At 43.5% G+C, this 18,842-nt stretch overlaps 1 protein-coding gene across 2 annotated transcripts in view; it reads left to right on the top strand.

Annotated features, from left to right (window-relative positions):
• Positions 1 to 16,206, top strand: part of CCDC126 (coiled-coil domain containing 126) — a 49,624-nt gene extending 33,418 nt beyond the window's left edge. For both annotated transcript variants that reach the window (XM_073581426.1, XM_073581427.1), the window contains one exon: positions 15,570 to 16,206. In XM_073581426.1, coding sequence (XP_073437527.1) covers positions 15,570 to 15,751 — 182 coding nt within the window. In that variant the 3' untranslated portion in view covers positions 15,752 to 16,206. The remainder of the gene's footprint in view (positions 1 to 15,569) is intronic.
• Positions 16,207 to 18,842: the final 2,636 nt, after the last annotated feature.

An 18,842-nucleotide genomic window follows, 5' to 3' on the forward strand; every position in this document is an offset into this window, starting at 1 on the left:
CCACCCACGGCTATTAGTTAAATGTCGCTGTGAAACGCTGACAGCGGCAATTAAATGGTACTCCTGGAGACTAGAGATGAGCGACTTTGCCTTTTTTCGGGTCGAGTCGGGTTTCATGAAACCCGACTTTCGCAAAAGTCAGGTCGAACGAAATCGGCTGACTATAGGGAAAAGTTGGTGGCCGACTGAAACACGAAGCCCAATGCAAGTCAATGGGGAAGCAAAGTCGGCAGGGAGTGGAGGACAGTAAACACACCTACAGTGCCCATTTCAATGCCAAAAACATTCATTATAGCTGAAGCTTGTCAACCTTAATTTACTTCCTAATAATAGTTACGCATTGAAAACTGGATGTTATTTGGCAAAAGTTGTGGGGGGGTTGGGCTGACTCCAGGTTTTTGTGTGCCCTGGGCCAAAGAGTGTCAGTGCGCCCCTTTAACACGTACCACAACTCATGATGCTCTGATACGGCACAGAAATATAGGTATAGTACAATGACACATACGTCACTGCTTACATGACGCGACTGATCTATTTTAAATTGTACAATGGCTCAAAAACAGGACAGTATTACTCCATACAGTGTTATGGCCACCACATTGTGCGCCATACAGAATGAGCCCCATATATTTCTCCATAACAAATAATTAGTCACACATAATGTTCCATACAGTATCTGATGAGCTCCACATAATGCTCCATATATAATGGGCCCCATTTGTAATGCTCCAGTGTATAATGTGCCCCTTAGATGCTGCTCCAGTGTCTGATCTGCCCCATTTACAATGCTCCAGTACATGATGGGCCCTATTTTTAATTAACCCAGGCATGGTATGTGAAAAGAGCTCCATGGAGTAATCTGAGGTGTGTGCTTCCACATCCTTCACTTTTGGTGTGGGTGAAGGACACAAAGAAAGGGGTTGCTCCTGACCAGAAGCCTGCAGTTACGACTCAGTGCTTGCATTTTTTACAACTTGAGAAGAGGAGGCGATAGAGCTGGAGGCTGTTTCAGCAATGTAAGCCACAAACCGTTCCTGATACTCCGGCTTTAAAAGCAGTCTACCTACTCCCAGAAAAGGGAGCTTTACAGGCCTTCCAGAGCTACACCATGACGCTGGCTCAACACCTCCTGCCTTAGCTGCTATTGTGTTTTTGGCACTACCAGCAGATGCACCACCACCACCAACATCAGTACCAGGTGGCCCTCCACGCCCACATCCGCGTCCTCTTCCTCATGTTTTTGAAAATGGACCCAAAATACCAGCAGATATATGGTACTGTATCAGAAGTGTACAGCTCTATGCAGTCTATGGATAACAGTAAATCTCCGTATATATTTCATGAGGCATACACAGACGCTCACAGGCTCAGTATGGATTACCCAATAAAATAAGTTGAAAAAGGGTACAGTATCACCAGATACAAGATAGATAGAGATATATATATATATATATATATATATATATATATATATATATATATATATATATATATATATAATATTATAGTGTAAACATTCTGATTCTCTGTATACATTTCAGGAGGCAGACACAAACACTCTCAGGCCCAGTATGGATTACACAAGAATATGAAAAGCTGTAAATGGGTTATGTAACACAAGCGTACAGCTGTATACAGTGTTGGGGTAATCTTAAAGTTCCAAATATATTGCCGGAGTAACAGACAGACGTTTACAGGCTCATTATGGATTACACCAGAATCTAAATAGCTTAAAAGGTTACTGTATCAGAAGCGTACAGCTGTATACAGTATTGGCCAAATTGAAAATATTGGTGTATATTTCTGTAGTCACCCTCAGACGCTCACTCAGTTTGGTTTTGACCATAATCAAAAATGTTGTTAAAAAAGGTCCTGGATAACAAGATAGCAAGCATATATTTTTTTTTTTAGGGCACAATTGAAATCTCCGTATAAATAGTCCCATAGTCACCATCAGACGCTTACACAGTGTGGATTTGACTGTAATGCTAAATGTCGAACAAAGGTACTGTATAACAAGATACAAGCTGTATCAACTATAGTGTAAAAAATTGGTTTCTCCGATTCACCATATATATAGAAGGCTTAACCCACGCACGCTCACTCACTATGGGTGATGTAGGGAAGATGGACTGACAGACAAACCAGCCTGTAGTGAGAAGCAGAGGTGTAGCGCAGTGTAGGTGTGAAACTGCTAAGATAAAGAGAGTGCAGTGTTTTAGCTTCACCATTGGAGGCCAGTTGAGAATGTAGGAGTGGGACTGAATAACTAGCTGGCATTGGTCAGAGAAACTGTTAGGTGATGGTGGGTGGACTTACCAGAATTGGAAGTATAAAAGGCTGAGGGAAGGTTCTGGAAGAGTCAGTCAGTGAAGGGAGCACAGTAAAGAGGAAGTTCTGCTGAGGAAATAGAGACAGTGGAAAGGCTCCAGAGAGGACTGACAGTTGAGGCGGCCACGGGGGGTGGCCCAGAGGACGGTAGCCGAAGACGGCCTGGGGTTATCATACGGACGGTGTGCTCAGACTGGTGCAGAGCTGTGGTGGTTGGGTCTAGGGCAGCCACAGTGGAAGAGCCACAGGACGCCACGATTATAGTTACAAAGGAAGTGAAGGTACCGGGGCCTGTGTACAGAGAAATGTGAAACGGCTGTGGTGAATTGCTGTTGTCGACAGAAAGATAGGCACTAAAAACTGACCTGTTCAATACAAACTCTGTCTCCAGTCTCGTGTTTGTCTGTGGCAAGAAGAGGGTCCCCCCCCCACACACACACACACACACACACACACACAGTTGGTTATCCTGCAGATGATACCTTAATACAAATTTTTGAAACAAGGTACTGTATCAGCACATACCAGGTGTGTCCAGTCTAGGGTTAAATTTCCGTCTATCCTTACGGAGTCAGACACACACTCACAGGCTCACTATGAATTACACCAGAATTACAAAAGTAGAAAAAGGGAAAGGTATTCATAGCGTACACCGGTATACAGTGTTGTGGTACTTTTAAATCTTCGTAGATATTTCAATCTCAGTAAGCCAGTCAAGAATCTCCGCTACTGGAAACTACATGGATACAAGTATAGACGCAAAGTCGAGTGTTAGCAGAAATTTTGGAATTAATCATCATGGGAAAACCTCCCGGTAGATGTTGCAGAGGCGATGCAGACCCTCAATTACTGTGTCTGTGGAGAAAGCAAAAAAGGTTCTTTGTGAAGAAAGGATTGCTTTATCGCAGTAGCGTGGATCACATCACCATTCCTCGTCTCCATCAAATTGTGATCACAGGGAGAGATGTACCCATGGTCCTCACTGCCTATCATGGTGTGTCTGGTCATTTTGGAGTGCAAAAGACTGAAGCCACAGGCCGTAGGCGATTCTATTGGATTGGCATGAGAGGAGACATTGAAAAATGGTGGCAGGAATGTCACACGTCTGTGACTATCACAACTGTGAAAGGTGATCATAAACCACCACTGCATCCGCTTGTAAGTTGACGTCCATTTCAAATGGTAGCCATTGATCATCTGAAGGTGTAGAGGCCAGCAGGACAGGCCATAGCTACATCTTAACCATCATTGATCAATACACCAAATTTCTAGTGGCCGTCCCTGTGAAGGATTTAACTGCACAGACTACACAGCGGTGGAGCAGGGAGCGGTAAGTATTGCAACTTGCAAGTGCTGTGGCCATGACCAAGCAGGGGGGCACAATCATGGTCGACTGTACTGGCACAGGGCCCCTCCTAGTACGCTGGTGTCTGACGGTGAGTGGGCCCTCCCACCGTCTGACACTGTATTGTACTATGAGGGGCCCTGTGCCATTGCCGTCGGCCATCAGTGGGCCCATCCACCTGTTCAGAGCAGCGGCACTTGCCCGGGTGTGCCAGGTCTTGACCTCAGCCGTTGGGGGAGGGGTGGACAGCCCAGTTAGGGAGGTTTAAAAATTGGCATATGTAGATGTGTTGGCTGCACATTCAGCTGCTGCAAAGGGCGTAATTGGGCAAGTCCAAGGAAGAGGAGGAAAAAACAGAGGCACTTTTCTGGTAACCTATGTGTCATCAGGGGAAGGTGGGACAAAATCTTTTGAAACCCATGCATGGTTCAATTTAATGAAGGTTAGGTCATCAACATTTTGGGTCGACAGACGGGTCCTTTTTTTTCTGTCAGGATTGATCCAGCAGCACTGAAGACTCTTTCAGATAACACACTCGCAGCAGGGCAAGCGAGCTCCTGTAAGGCATATTGTGCCAATTCAGGCCAGGCGTCCAGTTTAGAGGCCCAATAGTCAAAGGGGAATGACCTGTGAGGGAGAACATCGATATGGGAGGAAAAGTAGTTTGTAACCATAGTTGACAACTGCTGCCTCCTGTCACTTTTAATCGATGCAGTATTAGCAGTCGTGTGAGCGGTACTTGAGAAATCATTCAATAACATGGTCATTAAACCCCTGTCTCCAACGCCACTTCGGATGTGTGCACCACGAACACCTCTTCCATTGTGCCCACTACGGCTCGTGGGAGAACCAGCACCGCTGCTGTGTGCTGGGAAAGCTTCAAACAAACGGTTTACCACAGTTGCTTGTTTGTTTGCCAATATCTCTAGGTTCTCCTATGGCATGATGTTGTGTAATTTGGCTTTTGTAGCATGGTTCGAGGATGCTGGCCAGCCTGTAGTAGTCATCCCTCATCATTTTGGCAATGCGGGGGTCCCTTTTTAGGATCCGCAAGGCATAGTCGCACATGTGGGCGAATGTTCCAGGTGTCGATGCACTGCCCGTGGTGGATAGAGGAGCAGTTTCTGGCAAATCCACATCCCTACAGTCACGCACAAACACTGTCCCTGACTTTGGAACACCAACATTTTCTCTTGCCCCCTGAGAAACATCCTCCTGTGCAAAATATTCATCCACCTCATCATCCTCCTCTTCCTCTTCTTCCTCCACTCCGTCCAGGACAGTTCCCTGACCAGACAATGGCTGACTGTCATCCAGGCTTCCCGTCCCCTCCGCTGCAGACGCCTGATCCTTAATGTGCGTCAAACTTTGCATGAGCAGAAGCATAAGTGGGATGCTCATGATGGCGTCGTCTGCGCTTACCAGCCGTGTGCATTCCTCAGAGCACTGAAGGACTTTACAGAGGTCTTTCAGCTTTGACCACTGCACACCCGACAATTCCATGTCTTCCCTCAAACTGCCGGCCTGTGTATCCTCCCACAAATGCATTACAGCCTGCCTCTCTGAGTTTAGTTTGGCAATGTAGGCGTTCAAACACAGAGTATGCGAATGAGAGGATGAGTACTTTCTTGTCCTACTCAGTGTCTGGTAGGGTGAGCTGGACTGGAGAGCTGCATATGGGGGAAGTAGCGGTGGATCGGATGGAGTGAGAGGGGGGTTGGTGATGGTATTGGTGGTGATGGCCTAGATTCAGTGTTGTGTTGCAAAACCATTGTGATTCCCTGAGTGCTTTGGCCTTGCGACGACACCTCCACATTTAGTGCTGGTGGTGTGCTTAATGGTGGCAGTGGTCTTACAGTGAGGGTAGCGATGGAGCGTTGTTGGCTACCTTCAGTCGGAGCAGGTGCGCTTGTGCTACCTGAGGTTTTGTAGTCCGTCCACGCTTGCAAGTGCATGTTGATTAAATGTCTAAGCATGCAACTGGTATTCAAATTTCTGAGTTGTTTACCTCGGCTAAAAGTCCTTCCGCACTTCTTACAGGTAACCTTTGCCTCATCAGTAGGATTTTGGACAAAAGTGCCACACTGCACTCTTCCTGCTATGGTATACATTTTCTGGCCTTGCACGCTGTGCTAAGATGACCGTCTGGTCAAGCTGTCCTGCAACTTTTAGTTTTTGTTCCACGTTTTAGGACAGCTACGGGCCTGCTAGATAACCGCTGCTGCGATGTCAATGCCTGCTACGGATCCTTCTCCTTATCTGAACTATTGCCAGCGCCACCGTCCTCCCCCAATGGATGCCAATCAGGGTCCAGAACTGGGTCATCCATCACCTCCTCTTCAAAGTCATCTGCACCTTCCTCTTTACCTTCCTCTGTGTCACCGTGTAAGGTGGTATAGCATGCGGGAAGGGCACCTGGGTTTCATCAGGGTCAGATTCTGGCTCAATAGACTGCGAGGGCAATGTAGTGCTGTGGGTCAATGTACCAGCAGAATCATCTAGCAGTGGCTGTGCATCAGTGCACTCCATGTAAGATTCATCTTGGACTGGGGAATTCAGGATTTGACTGGATAACCCAGGCATGGTATGTGAAAAGAGCTCCATAGAGTAATCTGAAGTGTGGGCTGCCGCATCCTTAACTTTTGGTGGGGGGGTGAAAGACACAAGGAAAGGTGTTTTTCCTGACCAGAACCCTGCACTGACGACTCCGTGCTTGCAGGTTTCGACCATTCAGAAGAGGAGGCAATAGAGCTGGTGGCTGTTTCGGCAATGTACACCAAAACCTGTTCCTGATGCTCCGGCTTTAAAAGCGGTTTTCCTACTGCAAGAAAAGGCAAACTTACAGGCCTTCTTGGGCCAGAGGATGACGCAGGCTCATCACCTCCTGCCTTAGCTGCTATTGTGCTTTTGCCAGAACCAGCCGATGCACCACCACCATCAGTACCAGCTGCGCCGCCCTGCCCACGTCTGTGGCCTCTTCCACCATACTTCCTCATGTTTGGGAAAATGTACCAAAAATACCAGCAGAGAGATGGTACTGTATGAGGAGCGTCAACCTGTGTAAGGTGTATTAAACAAATTAAATCAACGTATATACTGTATTGTTAGTCACAGACGCTCTCACAGTATGTATTGGACCGTAATCCAACAAGCAGATATACGGAACTGTATCAGAAGTGTACAGCTGTATACGATTTTTGTGCAACTAACAATCTCCGTATATGTATTTACGGAGTGTCACACACACACGCTGACTAGGTATAAAAGTGACTGTAATGTGAACGACAGATATACAATACTGTTGAAGAATCAGACAGCTCTATACGGTGTGTGTATGTAAAATTGTCAATCATAGAAACGTAGAGTTGGAAGGGACCTCCTGGGCCATCTGGTCCAACCCCCTGCTCAAAGCAGGATTCGCTAAATCATCCCAGTCAGATGTCTGTCCAGCCTGTCTGAAGACTTCCATTGAAGGAGAACTCACCACTTCTCGTGGCAGCTTGTTCCACTCATTGATCACTCTGTCAAAAAGTTTTTTCTAATATCTAATCTGTCTCCTCCCATTCAGTTTCATCCCATTGCTTCTGGTCTTTCCTTGTGGAAATGAGAATAAAGTTGATCCTAGTACAATGTGACAGCCCTTTAGATATTTGTAGACAGGCTATTAAGTCTCCTCTCAGTCTTCTCTTTTGCAAACTAAACAATCCCAAATCCTGCAACCTTTCCTCATAAGACAGGGTTTGCAGACCGGTCACCATTCTGGTTGCTCTTTTCTGAACTTGCTCGAGTTTGTTGATTTCTTTTTTAAAATGTGGTGCCCAAAACTGGACACAATATTCCAGATGAGGTCTGACCAAAGAGGAGTAGAGGGCAATAATGACTTCACGTGATCTAGACTGTATGCTTCTGTTAATACATCCTAGAATTGCATTTGCCTTTTTTGCTGCTGCATCACGCTGTTGACTCATATTCAGTCTGTGATCTATTAGTATACCCAAGTCTTTTTCACATGTGCTGTTTCTTAGGCCTATTCCTCCCATTCTGTATATGCTTTTTTCATTTTTATTGCCCAGATGTAGTACTTTGCATTTTTCCCTGTTAAAAACCATTCTGTTAGTTGCTGCCCACTTCTCCAGTTTATATCTTTTTGAATTCTCTCTCTCTCTCTCTCTCTCTCTCTCTCTCTCTCTCTCTCTCTCTCTCTCTCTCTCTCTCTCTCTCTTGTATTAGCTATCCCTCCTAGCTTTGTGTCATCAGCAAATTTAATCAGTTTACCCTCAATTCCTTCATCTAAATCGTTGATAAAGATGTTGAACAATACAGGGCCCAGGACTGAGCCCTGTGGTACCCCACTTGAGACATTCTTCCAACTGGATGTGCAGCCATTTACGACCACTCTTTGGGTCCGATCACTAAGCCAGTTATGAATCCACCTAACAGTTGCCTTGTCCATTCCATACTTAGTCATTTTTTCAATAAGGATTGTATGAGATACTTTGTCAAATGCTTTGCTGAAGTCAAGATATACTATTATCTACAGCATTTCCTTGATCCACCCAATCATTGATTCCATCATAGAAGGAAATTAAGTTAGTCTGACATGACTTATTAGTTACAAACCCATGCTGACTCTGTTTAATCACTTCATTCTTATCCAGGTACTGACATACATGTTTAATAATTTGTTCAAAGATCTTTCCTGGTATAGTCGTGGCCTATAGTTGCCTGGGTCCACCTTCTTCCCCTTTTTGAAGATAGGAACAACATTTGCTCTTCTCCAGTCTTCTGGGACTTCTCCTGTTCTCCAAGAATTTTCAAAGATTATGGAGAGGGGTTCAAACATTTCTTCTGCTATATCCTTCAGTACTCTGGGGTGTAATTCATCTGGACCTGGAGACTTGAATTCATTTAGGTTAGTTAGTGTTTCCTCACTATCTTTCTGTTTATAGGTATCCTGGATTCTTCTATTCCCATAATAGGACAGTGAAGAACAGTTGATGTTACATTTCCTTTCTGAGAGAAAACAGATGCAAAATAGTAATTTAAAAGTTCGGCCTTCTCAACATCCTGTCTTACCATTTCATAATTTTCATCCTGTAAAAATCCTATAGCATCTTTGACTTTTCTTTTACTTTTGACATATCCCCAAAATCCTTTGTTATTGCTTTTGACATCTCTTGCAAGCCTCAATTCATTTTCAGCTTTAGCTAATCTGATTTGTGCCCTGCAGGTTCTGCAGACAGCATTATATTCTTCTTTAGGTATGCCTCCCTCTTTCTATTTTATAAACATTTTTTTCTTCCTTTTTTAGCATGAGCTTAAGTTCTGTGTTCATCCATCCTGGCTTCTTCCTTAAATGCTTCCTATTCTTCCCTCTTTTCGGAATTGTTAACAATTGTGCTTTGAGAATTTCATTTTTCAAGATTTCCCATCCTTCCTGGACATTTTTGTCTTTAAGGTTATCCAGCCATTGGATCCCTCCAATTCTCTTTCTGAATCCCTTAAAATCTGCCTTTCTGAAATCTAACCTTGACGTCTGAGTCTTCACTGGTCTTCCTCCTCTAGTTATCCAAAATTCTAAAATAGCATGGTCGCTACCTCCTAGGGTCCCAGCCACTTTTACCTCCTCAACCATTTCCTCCTTGTATTTGTATACGGACTGACACATGCGGTCTGTCTAGTTTACACCGTAATCAAACAGCAGATATATGAAACTGTTTGAATAACGGACACGACTCTAAGGTGTAGGTTTGGAAAAACGGACAAACTCCTCAGCTTTTTCTTCCAGAGTCACACACAGCTTCTATTTGTCCGTGATACCAGCCGGTACACGGTAGTGTGTGAGGAGCGTACACCGCTAGACGGTCTGTGAAAAAATGAGCGCTGAGTAACTCACCAGGACAAAATAATAAAATTTGGAGTGCTTTGAAAAAAGCAGTTTGAACAGCAGTGTGCACACAGCAATGAAGGTAGCCTTAATTAAAAGGCAGCCTAATCACCATCAGCACTGCTGCACACAACAAAAATCCTCCCCCTTTTCACTGCACACTAACTGTACAGTGAAAAGCGCTACCAGCAGAAGCAGTTTTTTTTTTCTTTTTTTGTTTGTTTTTTTTTGTTCTTCTTCCCTGCCTAATGCTCTCCCTGTTCAGAATCAGCAGCAGCACCTCTCCCTATTGTAAGATGGCGGTCGGCGTTCACAGCCTTTTATACCCAATGTGACGCCACATAAAGCCAGCCAATCACTTCAATGCCCTTCTCTAAGATGGTGATGGCCGCTGCGCATGTCATCGTGTTGCCCACAGTGTGCGTCCTCCATCATTGGGTGAGAAAAGGCGCTGAAAGCATCATTTGAAATGCGACTTTGGCGCTCTGATCGGCGACCTCATAGCCGACCTCACGCTAGGGTTGGGTTTCGATCGGCGAAACCCGACTTTGGTGAAAGTCGGCGATTTTTGAATCTGACTGACCTGTTTCGCTCAAGTCTACTGGAGACCTCTATGGTTGTCAGTGCTGAATTGCTATGAGCGCCACCCAGTGGTCGGCGTTCATAGCAAGACAGTAATTTAGCTACATAGAGGCAATCTGAGCATTGCCTCTATGTAGCTGAGCTGATCGAGTTGTGCCAGCTTCTAGTTTCCGATGTAGGCTATTGAAGCAAGCCAAAAGTTAAAAAAAAAAAAAAAAAGTTGAAATCACGCTCCATTAAAAATAAAACAAAAATAAAATCAAACATGCACATATTTGGTGTCAGCGGGTTCAGAATTGCCCGATCTATCAAAAAAAAAAAGGACTAACCTGATCTCTAAACGGTGTAACAAGAAAAAAAAATTAAAAACTCCAGAATTAAAATGCAATAACGGGCGATCAAAAGATCATATCTGCACCAAAATGGTATAATTAAAGTCAGCTTGACGTGCAGAAAATAAGCCCTCACCCAACCCGAGATCATGAAAAATGGAGACTCTATGGGTATTAGAAAATGGTGCAATTTTTTTCTTCTTTAAACCAAGTTTGGAATATTTTTTCACCACTTAGATAAAAAAAAAAAACCTACACATGTTTGGTGTCTATGAACTCGTAATGACCTGGAGAATTATAATGGCAGGTCAGTTTTAGCATTTAGTGAACCTAGCAAAAAAGCCAAACAAAAACTAGTGTGGGATTGCACTTTATTTGCAGTTTCACCGCACTTGGAATTTTTTTCCCAGTTTCTAGCACACATCATGGTAAAACCAATGATATCGTTCAAAATTAAAACTCGTCCCGAAAAAATAAGCCCTCACATGGCCATATTGACGGAAAAATAAAGTTATGGCTCTGGGAAGGAGGGGAGCGAAAAAAGAAAACGCAAAACCAAAAAAAGGTCCGGGGGTTAATATTATTTGACAAAGCCTAATCTGGCCTGTGATGGATGACACCACAGAGATCACACAGAATCTCACCACATGTGAGCAACCAGCACCTCGCCACCTGCCTGAAGTCACTTTTACATTAGATGGATCACGTAATGCGACAGTTGGAGCGCTGACTGTCATGATCTAGACCTCGCCTGTATGACTATCCTGTGGTAATTTACAGTACAGCACACGATGGGAGTTTTGTGGTTGATTTAAGTCAGGTGTATCATTGATATGACATGTTTGTGTAACAAGGCATGATGGGGGTGAGGGGCAAAGAGGTTTCGGGCTCTCTAATGCAAAGTACACCAGTAAAAAATGTTTGTTGTTTTTTTTGTTTTTTTTATCTGTGCTGATTTAGGTATACGTTTGTAGTTCAGGGGTTTGGAACTTCTTGAGTCTAATTCAGTGCTGTACAAAATTGTTTGTAGTTTGAGAGATGCACTTGCCTATTTAGCATTTTATTGAAAAAAAAGTTTTTAATTTTTTGATATATGTAACATGATTTTTAGTCATATGTTGCGTTAGGCTAGTTTCACACTAGCGTTTTTGAGCGCAGCGACGGCCTGCGCACGGCCGCCACTAAGCCCTGCCCCCTGCCGCGCCTCCGCCGGTATCTCCGCCTACCAGCGCATGACGCTGCATGCGCCCTGCGTCCCCTATCTTTATCACTGGGGCGCAGGCCGTGCGCAGTATGCGTTTGGCGGCGCATGCGTCCTTTTGACGGTGCGCCAACCTGCGCCAAACGCAACCTGCTGCAGTTTGGTTACGCCGGCGCACCGTCAAAAAGGCGCATGCGCCGCCAAACGCATACTGCGCACGGCCTGCGCCCCCAGTGATAAAGATAGGGGACGCAGGGTGCATGCAGCGTCATGCGCCGGTAGGCGGAGCTACGGCGGAGGCGCGGGAGGGGGTGGGGATTAGCGGCGGCCGTCGCTGCGCTCAAACGCTAGTGTGAAACTATCCTTAGTCTTTTTATTTCCAAGGATTGTCTGTGAAAACAAGTTTATCATTTATCTACAGGATGGCTTATTTATTATTGGGATCCGATCTCTGGCACCCAGAGAATGAGGACCTTTTATCCCTGTTACAATGGAGCGGCGGAGCACATGCCTGACTGTTGCCCCATTAATTCCATATAGTGCGGCTGATTTTCTGGCAGTCCCATAGAGCATGAATGGAGCGATTTAATCAAGGATGTGATCTCTGGCTCCATTATTATGGGGATTAAAGTATCTCATTCTATCAATTGTTGGGGTCCCAAAGGTCTGAGCCCACCAATCAAGTCAAGTCAGCCATCCTGTTAAGTGATATTTTTTTTTAAAATTTTTTTAAGGATTACACAGCTGAACATCACCTATTAACTTGGAATGTAACTCGCTGTAATGATAACCTGGTTATCTCCTTAGTCAAGATTAATATGTGATGATACTTTTCTCCATTACATAGACACAAGCTCACCCCAATATATTATTTATTAGTGCTGTTCTGCTATTACAGTTCTGTGTAATTCAATTCCAAGTTCATAGGAGACAGTGGATTTGCTGGCAGGCCGCTGATTGCACCTACAATAAGACCTCATTCACACATCCATTGTTACTGCTGGATCCAATCTTCATCTATTTTTTGTTTCTTTTTCAAATTCTCTGTGCAAAAAAACAAAACGTATGAACAGCCCTATAAACTATACAGTAATACTACCTCTATGTGTGAAAAATACAAATAGAATTTGTACCTCAAAAATGGACGTCACCATTTACAGTTGGGGAGTTTACTATTTGATGGACATTTAATCTAAAGAAATTATAAAACAATTAGGCAAAATGAAATCCTCCCAGCCCATAAGAGCTTACAATCTAAATCCGACCTTGGCAAAGTGCGGACCAAGACAGCTGAGGGGCTGAAGGCTTTCGTAGGCCCTGGGCGAAAGAGTTTCAGTGGGCCCCTTTAACACATACTGTGATGTACAGATAAGAAATATAGGTGTAGTATGATGCCAAAGACTTCACTACTTAGATTACATGAGTGATATCTATTGTAAATTCTACAATAGCTCAGAAACCGGTGAATCCTCACAGCACACAGTGACTTATTTTAGACCGGACAGTATAGTCCTCCATACAGTTATTATGGCCCCATATATTGCTTCATACAGTATAATGGCCCCATATATTGCTACATGCAGTATATAATGGTCCCATATATTGCTACATGCAGTATATAATGGTTCCATATATTGCTACATGCCGTATATAATGGCCCCATATATTGCTACATGCCGTATATCATGGCCCCATATATTGCTACATGCCGTATATCATGGCCCCATATATTGCTACATGCCATATATCATGGCCCCATATATTGCTACATGCCATATATCATGGCCCCATATATTGCTACATGCCATATATCATGGCCCCATATATTGCTACATGCCATATATCATGGCCCCATATATTGCTACATGCCATATATCATGGCCCCATATATTGCTACATGCCATATATCATGGCCCCATATATTGCTACATGCCATATATCATGGCCCCATATATTGCTACATGCCATATATCATGGCCCCATATATTGCTACATGCCATATATCATGGCCCCATATATTGCTACATGCCATATATCATGGCCCCATATATTGCTACATGCCATATATCATGGCCCCATATATTGCTACATGCCATATATCATGGCCCCATATATTGCTACATGCAGTATATAATGGCCCCATATATTGCTACATGCAGTATATTGCTACATGCATTATATAATGGCCCCATATATTGCTACATGCCATATATATACTGGCCCCATATATTTCTACATGCAGTATATAATGGCCCCATATATTATTATTATTATTATTTATTGTTATAGCGCCATTTATTCCATGGCGCTTTACATGTGAGGGGGGTATACATAAAAACAAGTACAATAATCTTAAACAGTACAAGTCATAACTGGTACAGGAGGAGAGAGGACCCTGCCCGCGAGGGCTCACAATCTTCAAGGGATGGGTGATAATACAGTAGGCGGGGGTAGAGCTGGTCGTGCAGCGGTTTGGTCGATCGGAGGTTACTGCAGGTTATATATTGCTACATGCCATATATAATGGCCCCATATATTGCTACATGCAATATACAATGGCCCCATATATTGCTACATGCAGTATATAATGGCCCCATATATTGCTACATGCAGTATATAATGGTCCCATATATTGCTACATGCCATATATTGCTACATGCATTATATAATGGCCCCATATATTGCTACATGCCATATATATACTGGCCCCATATATTGCTACATGCAGTATGTAATGGCCCCATATAGTTCTCCATACAGTATAATGCTTCATATATTAAAAAAATCAAATACCTCTCCTGTTCCCAGCTGCTCCAGTCTCTTTAGCATCTTCTGACTCTCTGCACTGCCCAGCACAGAGGGTGAGCTGTAGTGACGTCATCACACCCTCTGCCCTGAGACATCACAAAGAGTCAGAAGATGCTGAATAGGCGAGGCAGCAACGGGGAGAGGTATTTGGGGGGGGGGGGGGGGGGATGGTGCCAGTGCTTGGGCACTCCCAACTCACGGGCCCTGTAGTGTAACTGTGTCCCTGACGGTGAGTGGGGACCCCCCCCCCCCCCCAATCCCCCTGTTCGTCCAGGGCCCCAGCACTTTCCCAGGTGGTGACCCTTGTCGTGGCCCACGGGCTGCACTGTGCTCTCTGCCACCTGTCTGCCACATGTAATCAGCATGTGAGACAGTGATGACGTCATTTCATAGTGCTGCTGAGACTCAGTGCATCGGAGACAGGAGCAGAGCACTGGGGAAATGGATGCGAGGCGAGTATGTGTGTATGAGATGTCTGTGTAGGGAAGCTATATGGGGGATCATGCTTTATATAGAGGACTGTGTGGAGGCTCGAGCTGTGTAGATGCTTGTGGTGTATATAGGAGTGCTATGTGGGGGGTTTAGACTGTATATAGGGAGCTTCTGTGGGGGCTCTCGCTCTATATAGGGAGGCTGTGTGGGGACTTGTGCTCTATATAGGGAGGCTGTGTGGTTGCTCCTGCTGTGTATAGGAGTGCTGAGTGGGGGTTTACACTGTATATAGGGAGGCTTTGTGGGGGCTTGTGCTGTGTATAGGGAGGCTGTGTGGGGGCTCGTGCTGTGTATATGGTGGCTGTATATAGGGGGATTTAAGCATACTTAATTCTGCTCAATAGTAACTTTTTATTCCTTGCGGCAGCATTTAAGTTTTAGTGACTGGGGCGGCGCTGAGGCGGGTTCAATCACAGTTCTGTGTATAGGGAGCGATGTCTGTAACTGCGCCCCCAGCACTGACTGACAGCAGGCTCAGTATTGGGGTCTTCTTAAACATCTAGAAACATCAGAAATAAGCTTACAATTTGAAAATAGCGTTTGTGCATTCCTTATGTTTTTAACTATTTTTTTCATATTCTTCACCAACAGCTGATCTGAAGAGGACGATCGCAGTTCTGTTAGATGACATCCTGCTGCGCCTAGGAAAATTAGAGAACAAAATAGACTATATTGTAGTTAATGGATCATCCAGTAACAACACTAACAGCACCAGTGGGAATCTGGTTCCCCTAACCACAAGTAGACGTGTCAATTCCTCTGGAAAGCGATGATGAGAAAGAAGACCAGAGAGAGCCGTGAGCTTACAGATCGCCTCCATCCTCGCCACTCCAGCTCTAGGAATAGTACACGGTCATCGAGAGCTTTAATACGAGAACTCACTGCTGTAATGTCAGGTGTTACACACTTGTCATGAATTATTGGCCATATTTTTTTTCTTAGATGAGAGGATATGTTTTTCTACATGTGTGAATTTTATTATTAGGTTCTGTTTTGGTTCTAGTTTATAACATTTAGTACTAAAAAATAAAATATTTTGAATCTGTTGTAAAAACCTATACTTGTATATTATATTTTGCTACAAAGTTTTAAGCTAAAGTTTTTGAATGTGTGACCCAAAGAATGTATTTATTTGCACTGTTAAAGCATAACATAACCATAGATGACTTGCTGTATGGATTTATTTATGTGAGCTCACCAATGACCAATAAAAGGAATAGAAACTCTGCATTATTTTGAAAAGCATTCCTGGAAAGTTATATTTTTTTAAACTATATTTTTTATTTTACTGTTTTTCATTTATAAAAAACCACCAGACACCATAAAAAAATGCCAAAAATACTCCAAAAGATTTTTTTTTTTTCTAGCAAGCTTAAGTTCTTTCATCCAATGAACAAGCATTTTTATTAGCTCTTCAGGGGATTAGAGGGGTATTCCCATCTCCAAAATTACATCTACTACATCAAAGGTTAGGATAATAAAATTAGCAAATACCTCCAGTTAGAAATGTAGTATAGTACTTCTGATTTGCTATGTTGCGTTCTCCATATAGGGCAGTGCACTAGCTTGAGTATCCATGGTTATGACCACTAACATCTAATAAGCTGTCAATATATCTGTGGCCGTAACCATGGGATACCTAAGCTACTGCAGTGCCCTGCATGGAGAAAACGACATGGCGAATCAGAAGAACTACACTACATTTCTAACTGGAGGTATTTGCTAATATTGTTATTACACCTAATACATATTGAGCTAGGATCTTGGCGATGGGAATACCCTTTTTAAACCTGTTTTAGAATTTGTGAATTATCAGGAAACAAGTGTCGCAGTAATGCTTTCCTAGGATTATGGACCATGCTACTTGCACCTTTAGCGTATGTTCACATGGAGGGGGTGTTTACACTGCAGGTTACTTTCTTCATTTTATTTGTGAAAAGCCCACTGAATATTACAGCGGTAGAAGTTTTAGAATTGAAAGCTGCTATATATTTAGCAATGTGTGCGAGCATCACAGGACCATGATGGCTTTCATCTTCTGTAAGTAAATAATAGTTTTCATTAGGAGATAGGATCAAAACTATAAGAGAATGCTATTTTTTTTTTTTTTTTAAATATTATATAATGAATATTAGCAAGTTTAGGCTTGGAAAGAACCACATGGGGTTTTACTCCAAATTGCCAATCTTGAAATTTGGCTTTTTGGATACAGTGTAGTTTTGGAATCCAAGTCGTCTATATATGTTCAAGGGCCATGCCTGAAAATCCCATGCAAACATCACCTTATTCTGCGTGTAAAATTAGCAGCTGCTGCTTTGCTTCCAATTCCACAACATACAAGTATTTAGGCTCTATGCCAGACTCATTTTCTGCCAGCATGGCATAGGGATATCTTTAGAGATATCTTTTAAATAAACATTTGCTTAAAAAAATCCCAAAGGCAATGTTCTAGACAGCAGGGTTTTCATTGAAGTGGAGATCCAACCATTGTGTCTACAGAGCTTCCAAACAATATGGAAAATCTACTGTCTGTTATTGCAAGAAACAACTTGTGCTTCATCAGGAAAAGAAAAATAAATTCTAGGCTTTATCCACCAATAATCTAGTGCTAAAAGAAAGCCAGATCAGATAACTTTTGAATGAGAACTAGAATGATCAACTGTAACATAAAGGGGCTTACTGGGGGGGGGGGGGGGGGTTGTGTGGTTGTTTCTCAAATGAAACTTAAACGTTGAATAACTTGCTTTATTTAACAGAGCAGCAAGCTTTCTCCCACCTATCTCATTTCTGGTGATCTGTATAAAGGTGACAGGTTCGTTTCAATAACTAAGTTGATGCCTGTTCTCAAGCGTAATCCATCTCTAGCAGTAGAGACAGTGAAATAAATTATAGGCAGTGATCTCTGCTTCCCTGAATGTCTACATAGAGGCATAACTGAGGCAGGTAAAAGATTAGACAATGCAGAGGCAACTGAGGGAAAGGAAGGTTCAGCACTTAGTTGTGTGAAAGTGTTTGCCTGCTTCCTGACTTGTTGTTCGTTTGCATGTTTGTCACACTTAAATTAAACGTTAGACTAAGGGTCCCGTTTCACTTAGCGACGAACCAGCGATCCCGACAACGATGCGACCTGGTAAGGATCGCTGGTGCGTCACTAGTTAGCTGCCAAACAGGCAGATCTCTTTAGCAACAGAGGAACCATTCAGCGATCCGTATAACAACCTCGGTGGTCGTTGGTACCTTGTCACACAGCAGCTTTACTGACAATTCCCGCCTGCATCCCTGAGTTCTGCGTCGCCAACTAGGTCGCTTGTCGGGGTCAAAGACAGCGATGCGCGCTGGCCAGCGGGACACAGACGATGAAAAAATGGCCCAAGACATTCGAGCACGATCAGCGATATCCAGTGGGGGGGTGGTGCCCGCTGCATGTCATATGTAGCGAGATCGCTGGTGCGTCACAAAATCGATGATGCTTCAGCGATCTCGCTATGTGAGACGGGGGCTTAAGATAACACAAGTAAACACAAAATGCAGTTTTTAAAAGCAGGTCTATATAAAGGGAAAAAAAATCCGTACCTACAGGGCCCTTGATTTCCCCCACCATACCTCTTAAAACATACATTAACTGTGGTTTATCCCATCTTTGGGAAGCAGAGATCAAATTCCCTAGACTCATTCTGGCCTGAGAACTGCCACACCTGTTCTCAATCAAGAAATTACTTAAATTGCACCTGCCTGACAAAGTGAAGTAGACCAATTATCATGTCACAAATCAAAGTAATTCTGGAACAAATGATAAAGTGATTGCGATCTATCAGTCTGGAAAAAGTTATATAAAGCCTTTTCTAAAGCTTTGGGACTCCAGCC

This window comes from Dendrobates tinctorius, unplaced genomic scaffold (genome assembly GCF_039654945.1).
Source record: "Dendrobates tinctorius isolate UK_male_01 unplaced genomic scaffold, ASM3965494v1 ptg000070l, whole genome shotgun sequence".
Lineage (NCBI taxonomy): Eukaryota > Metazoa > Chordata > Amphibia > Anura > Dendrobatidae > Dendrobates > Dendrobates tinctorius.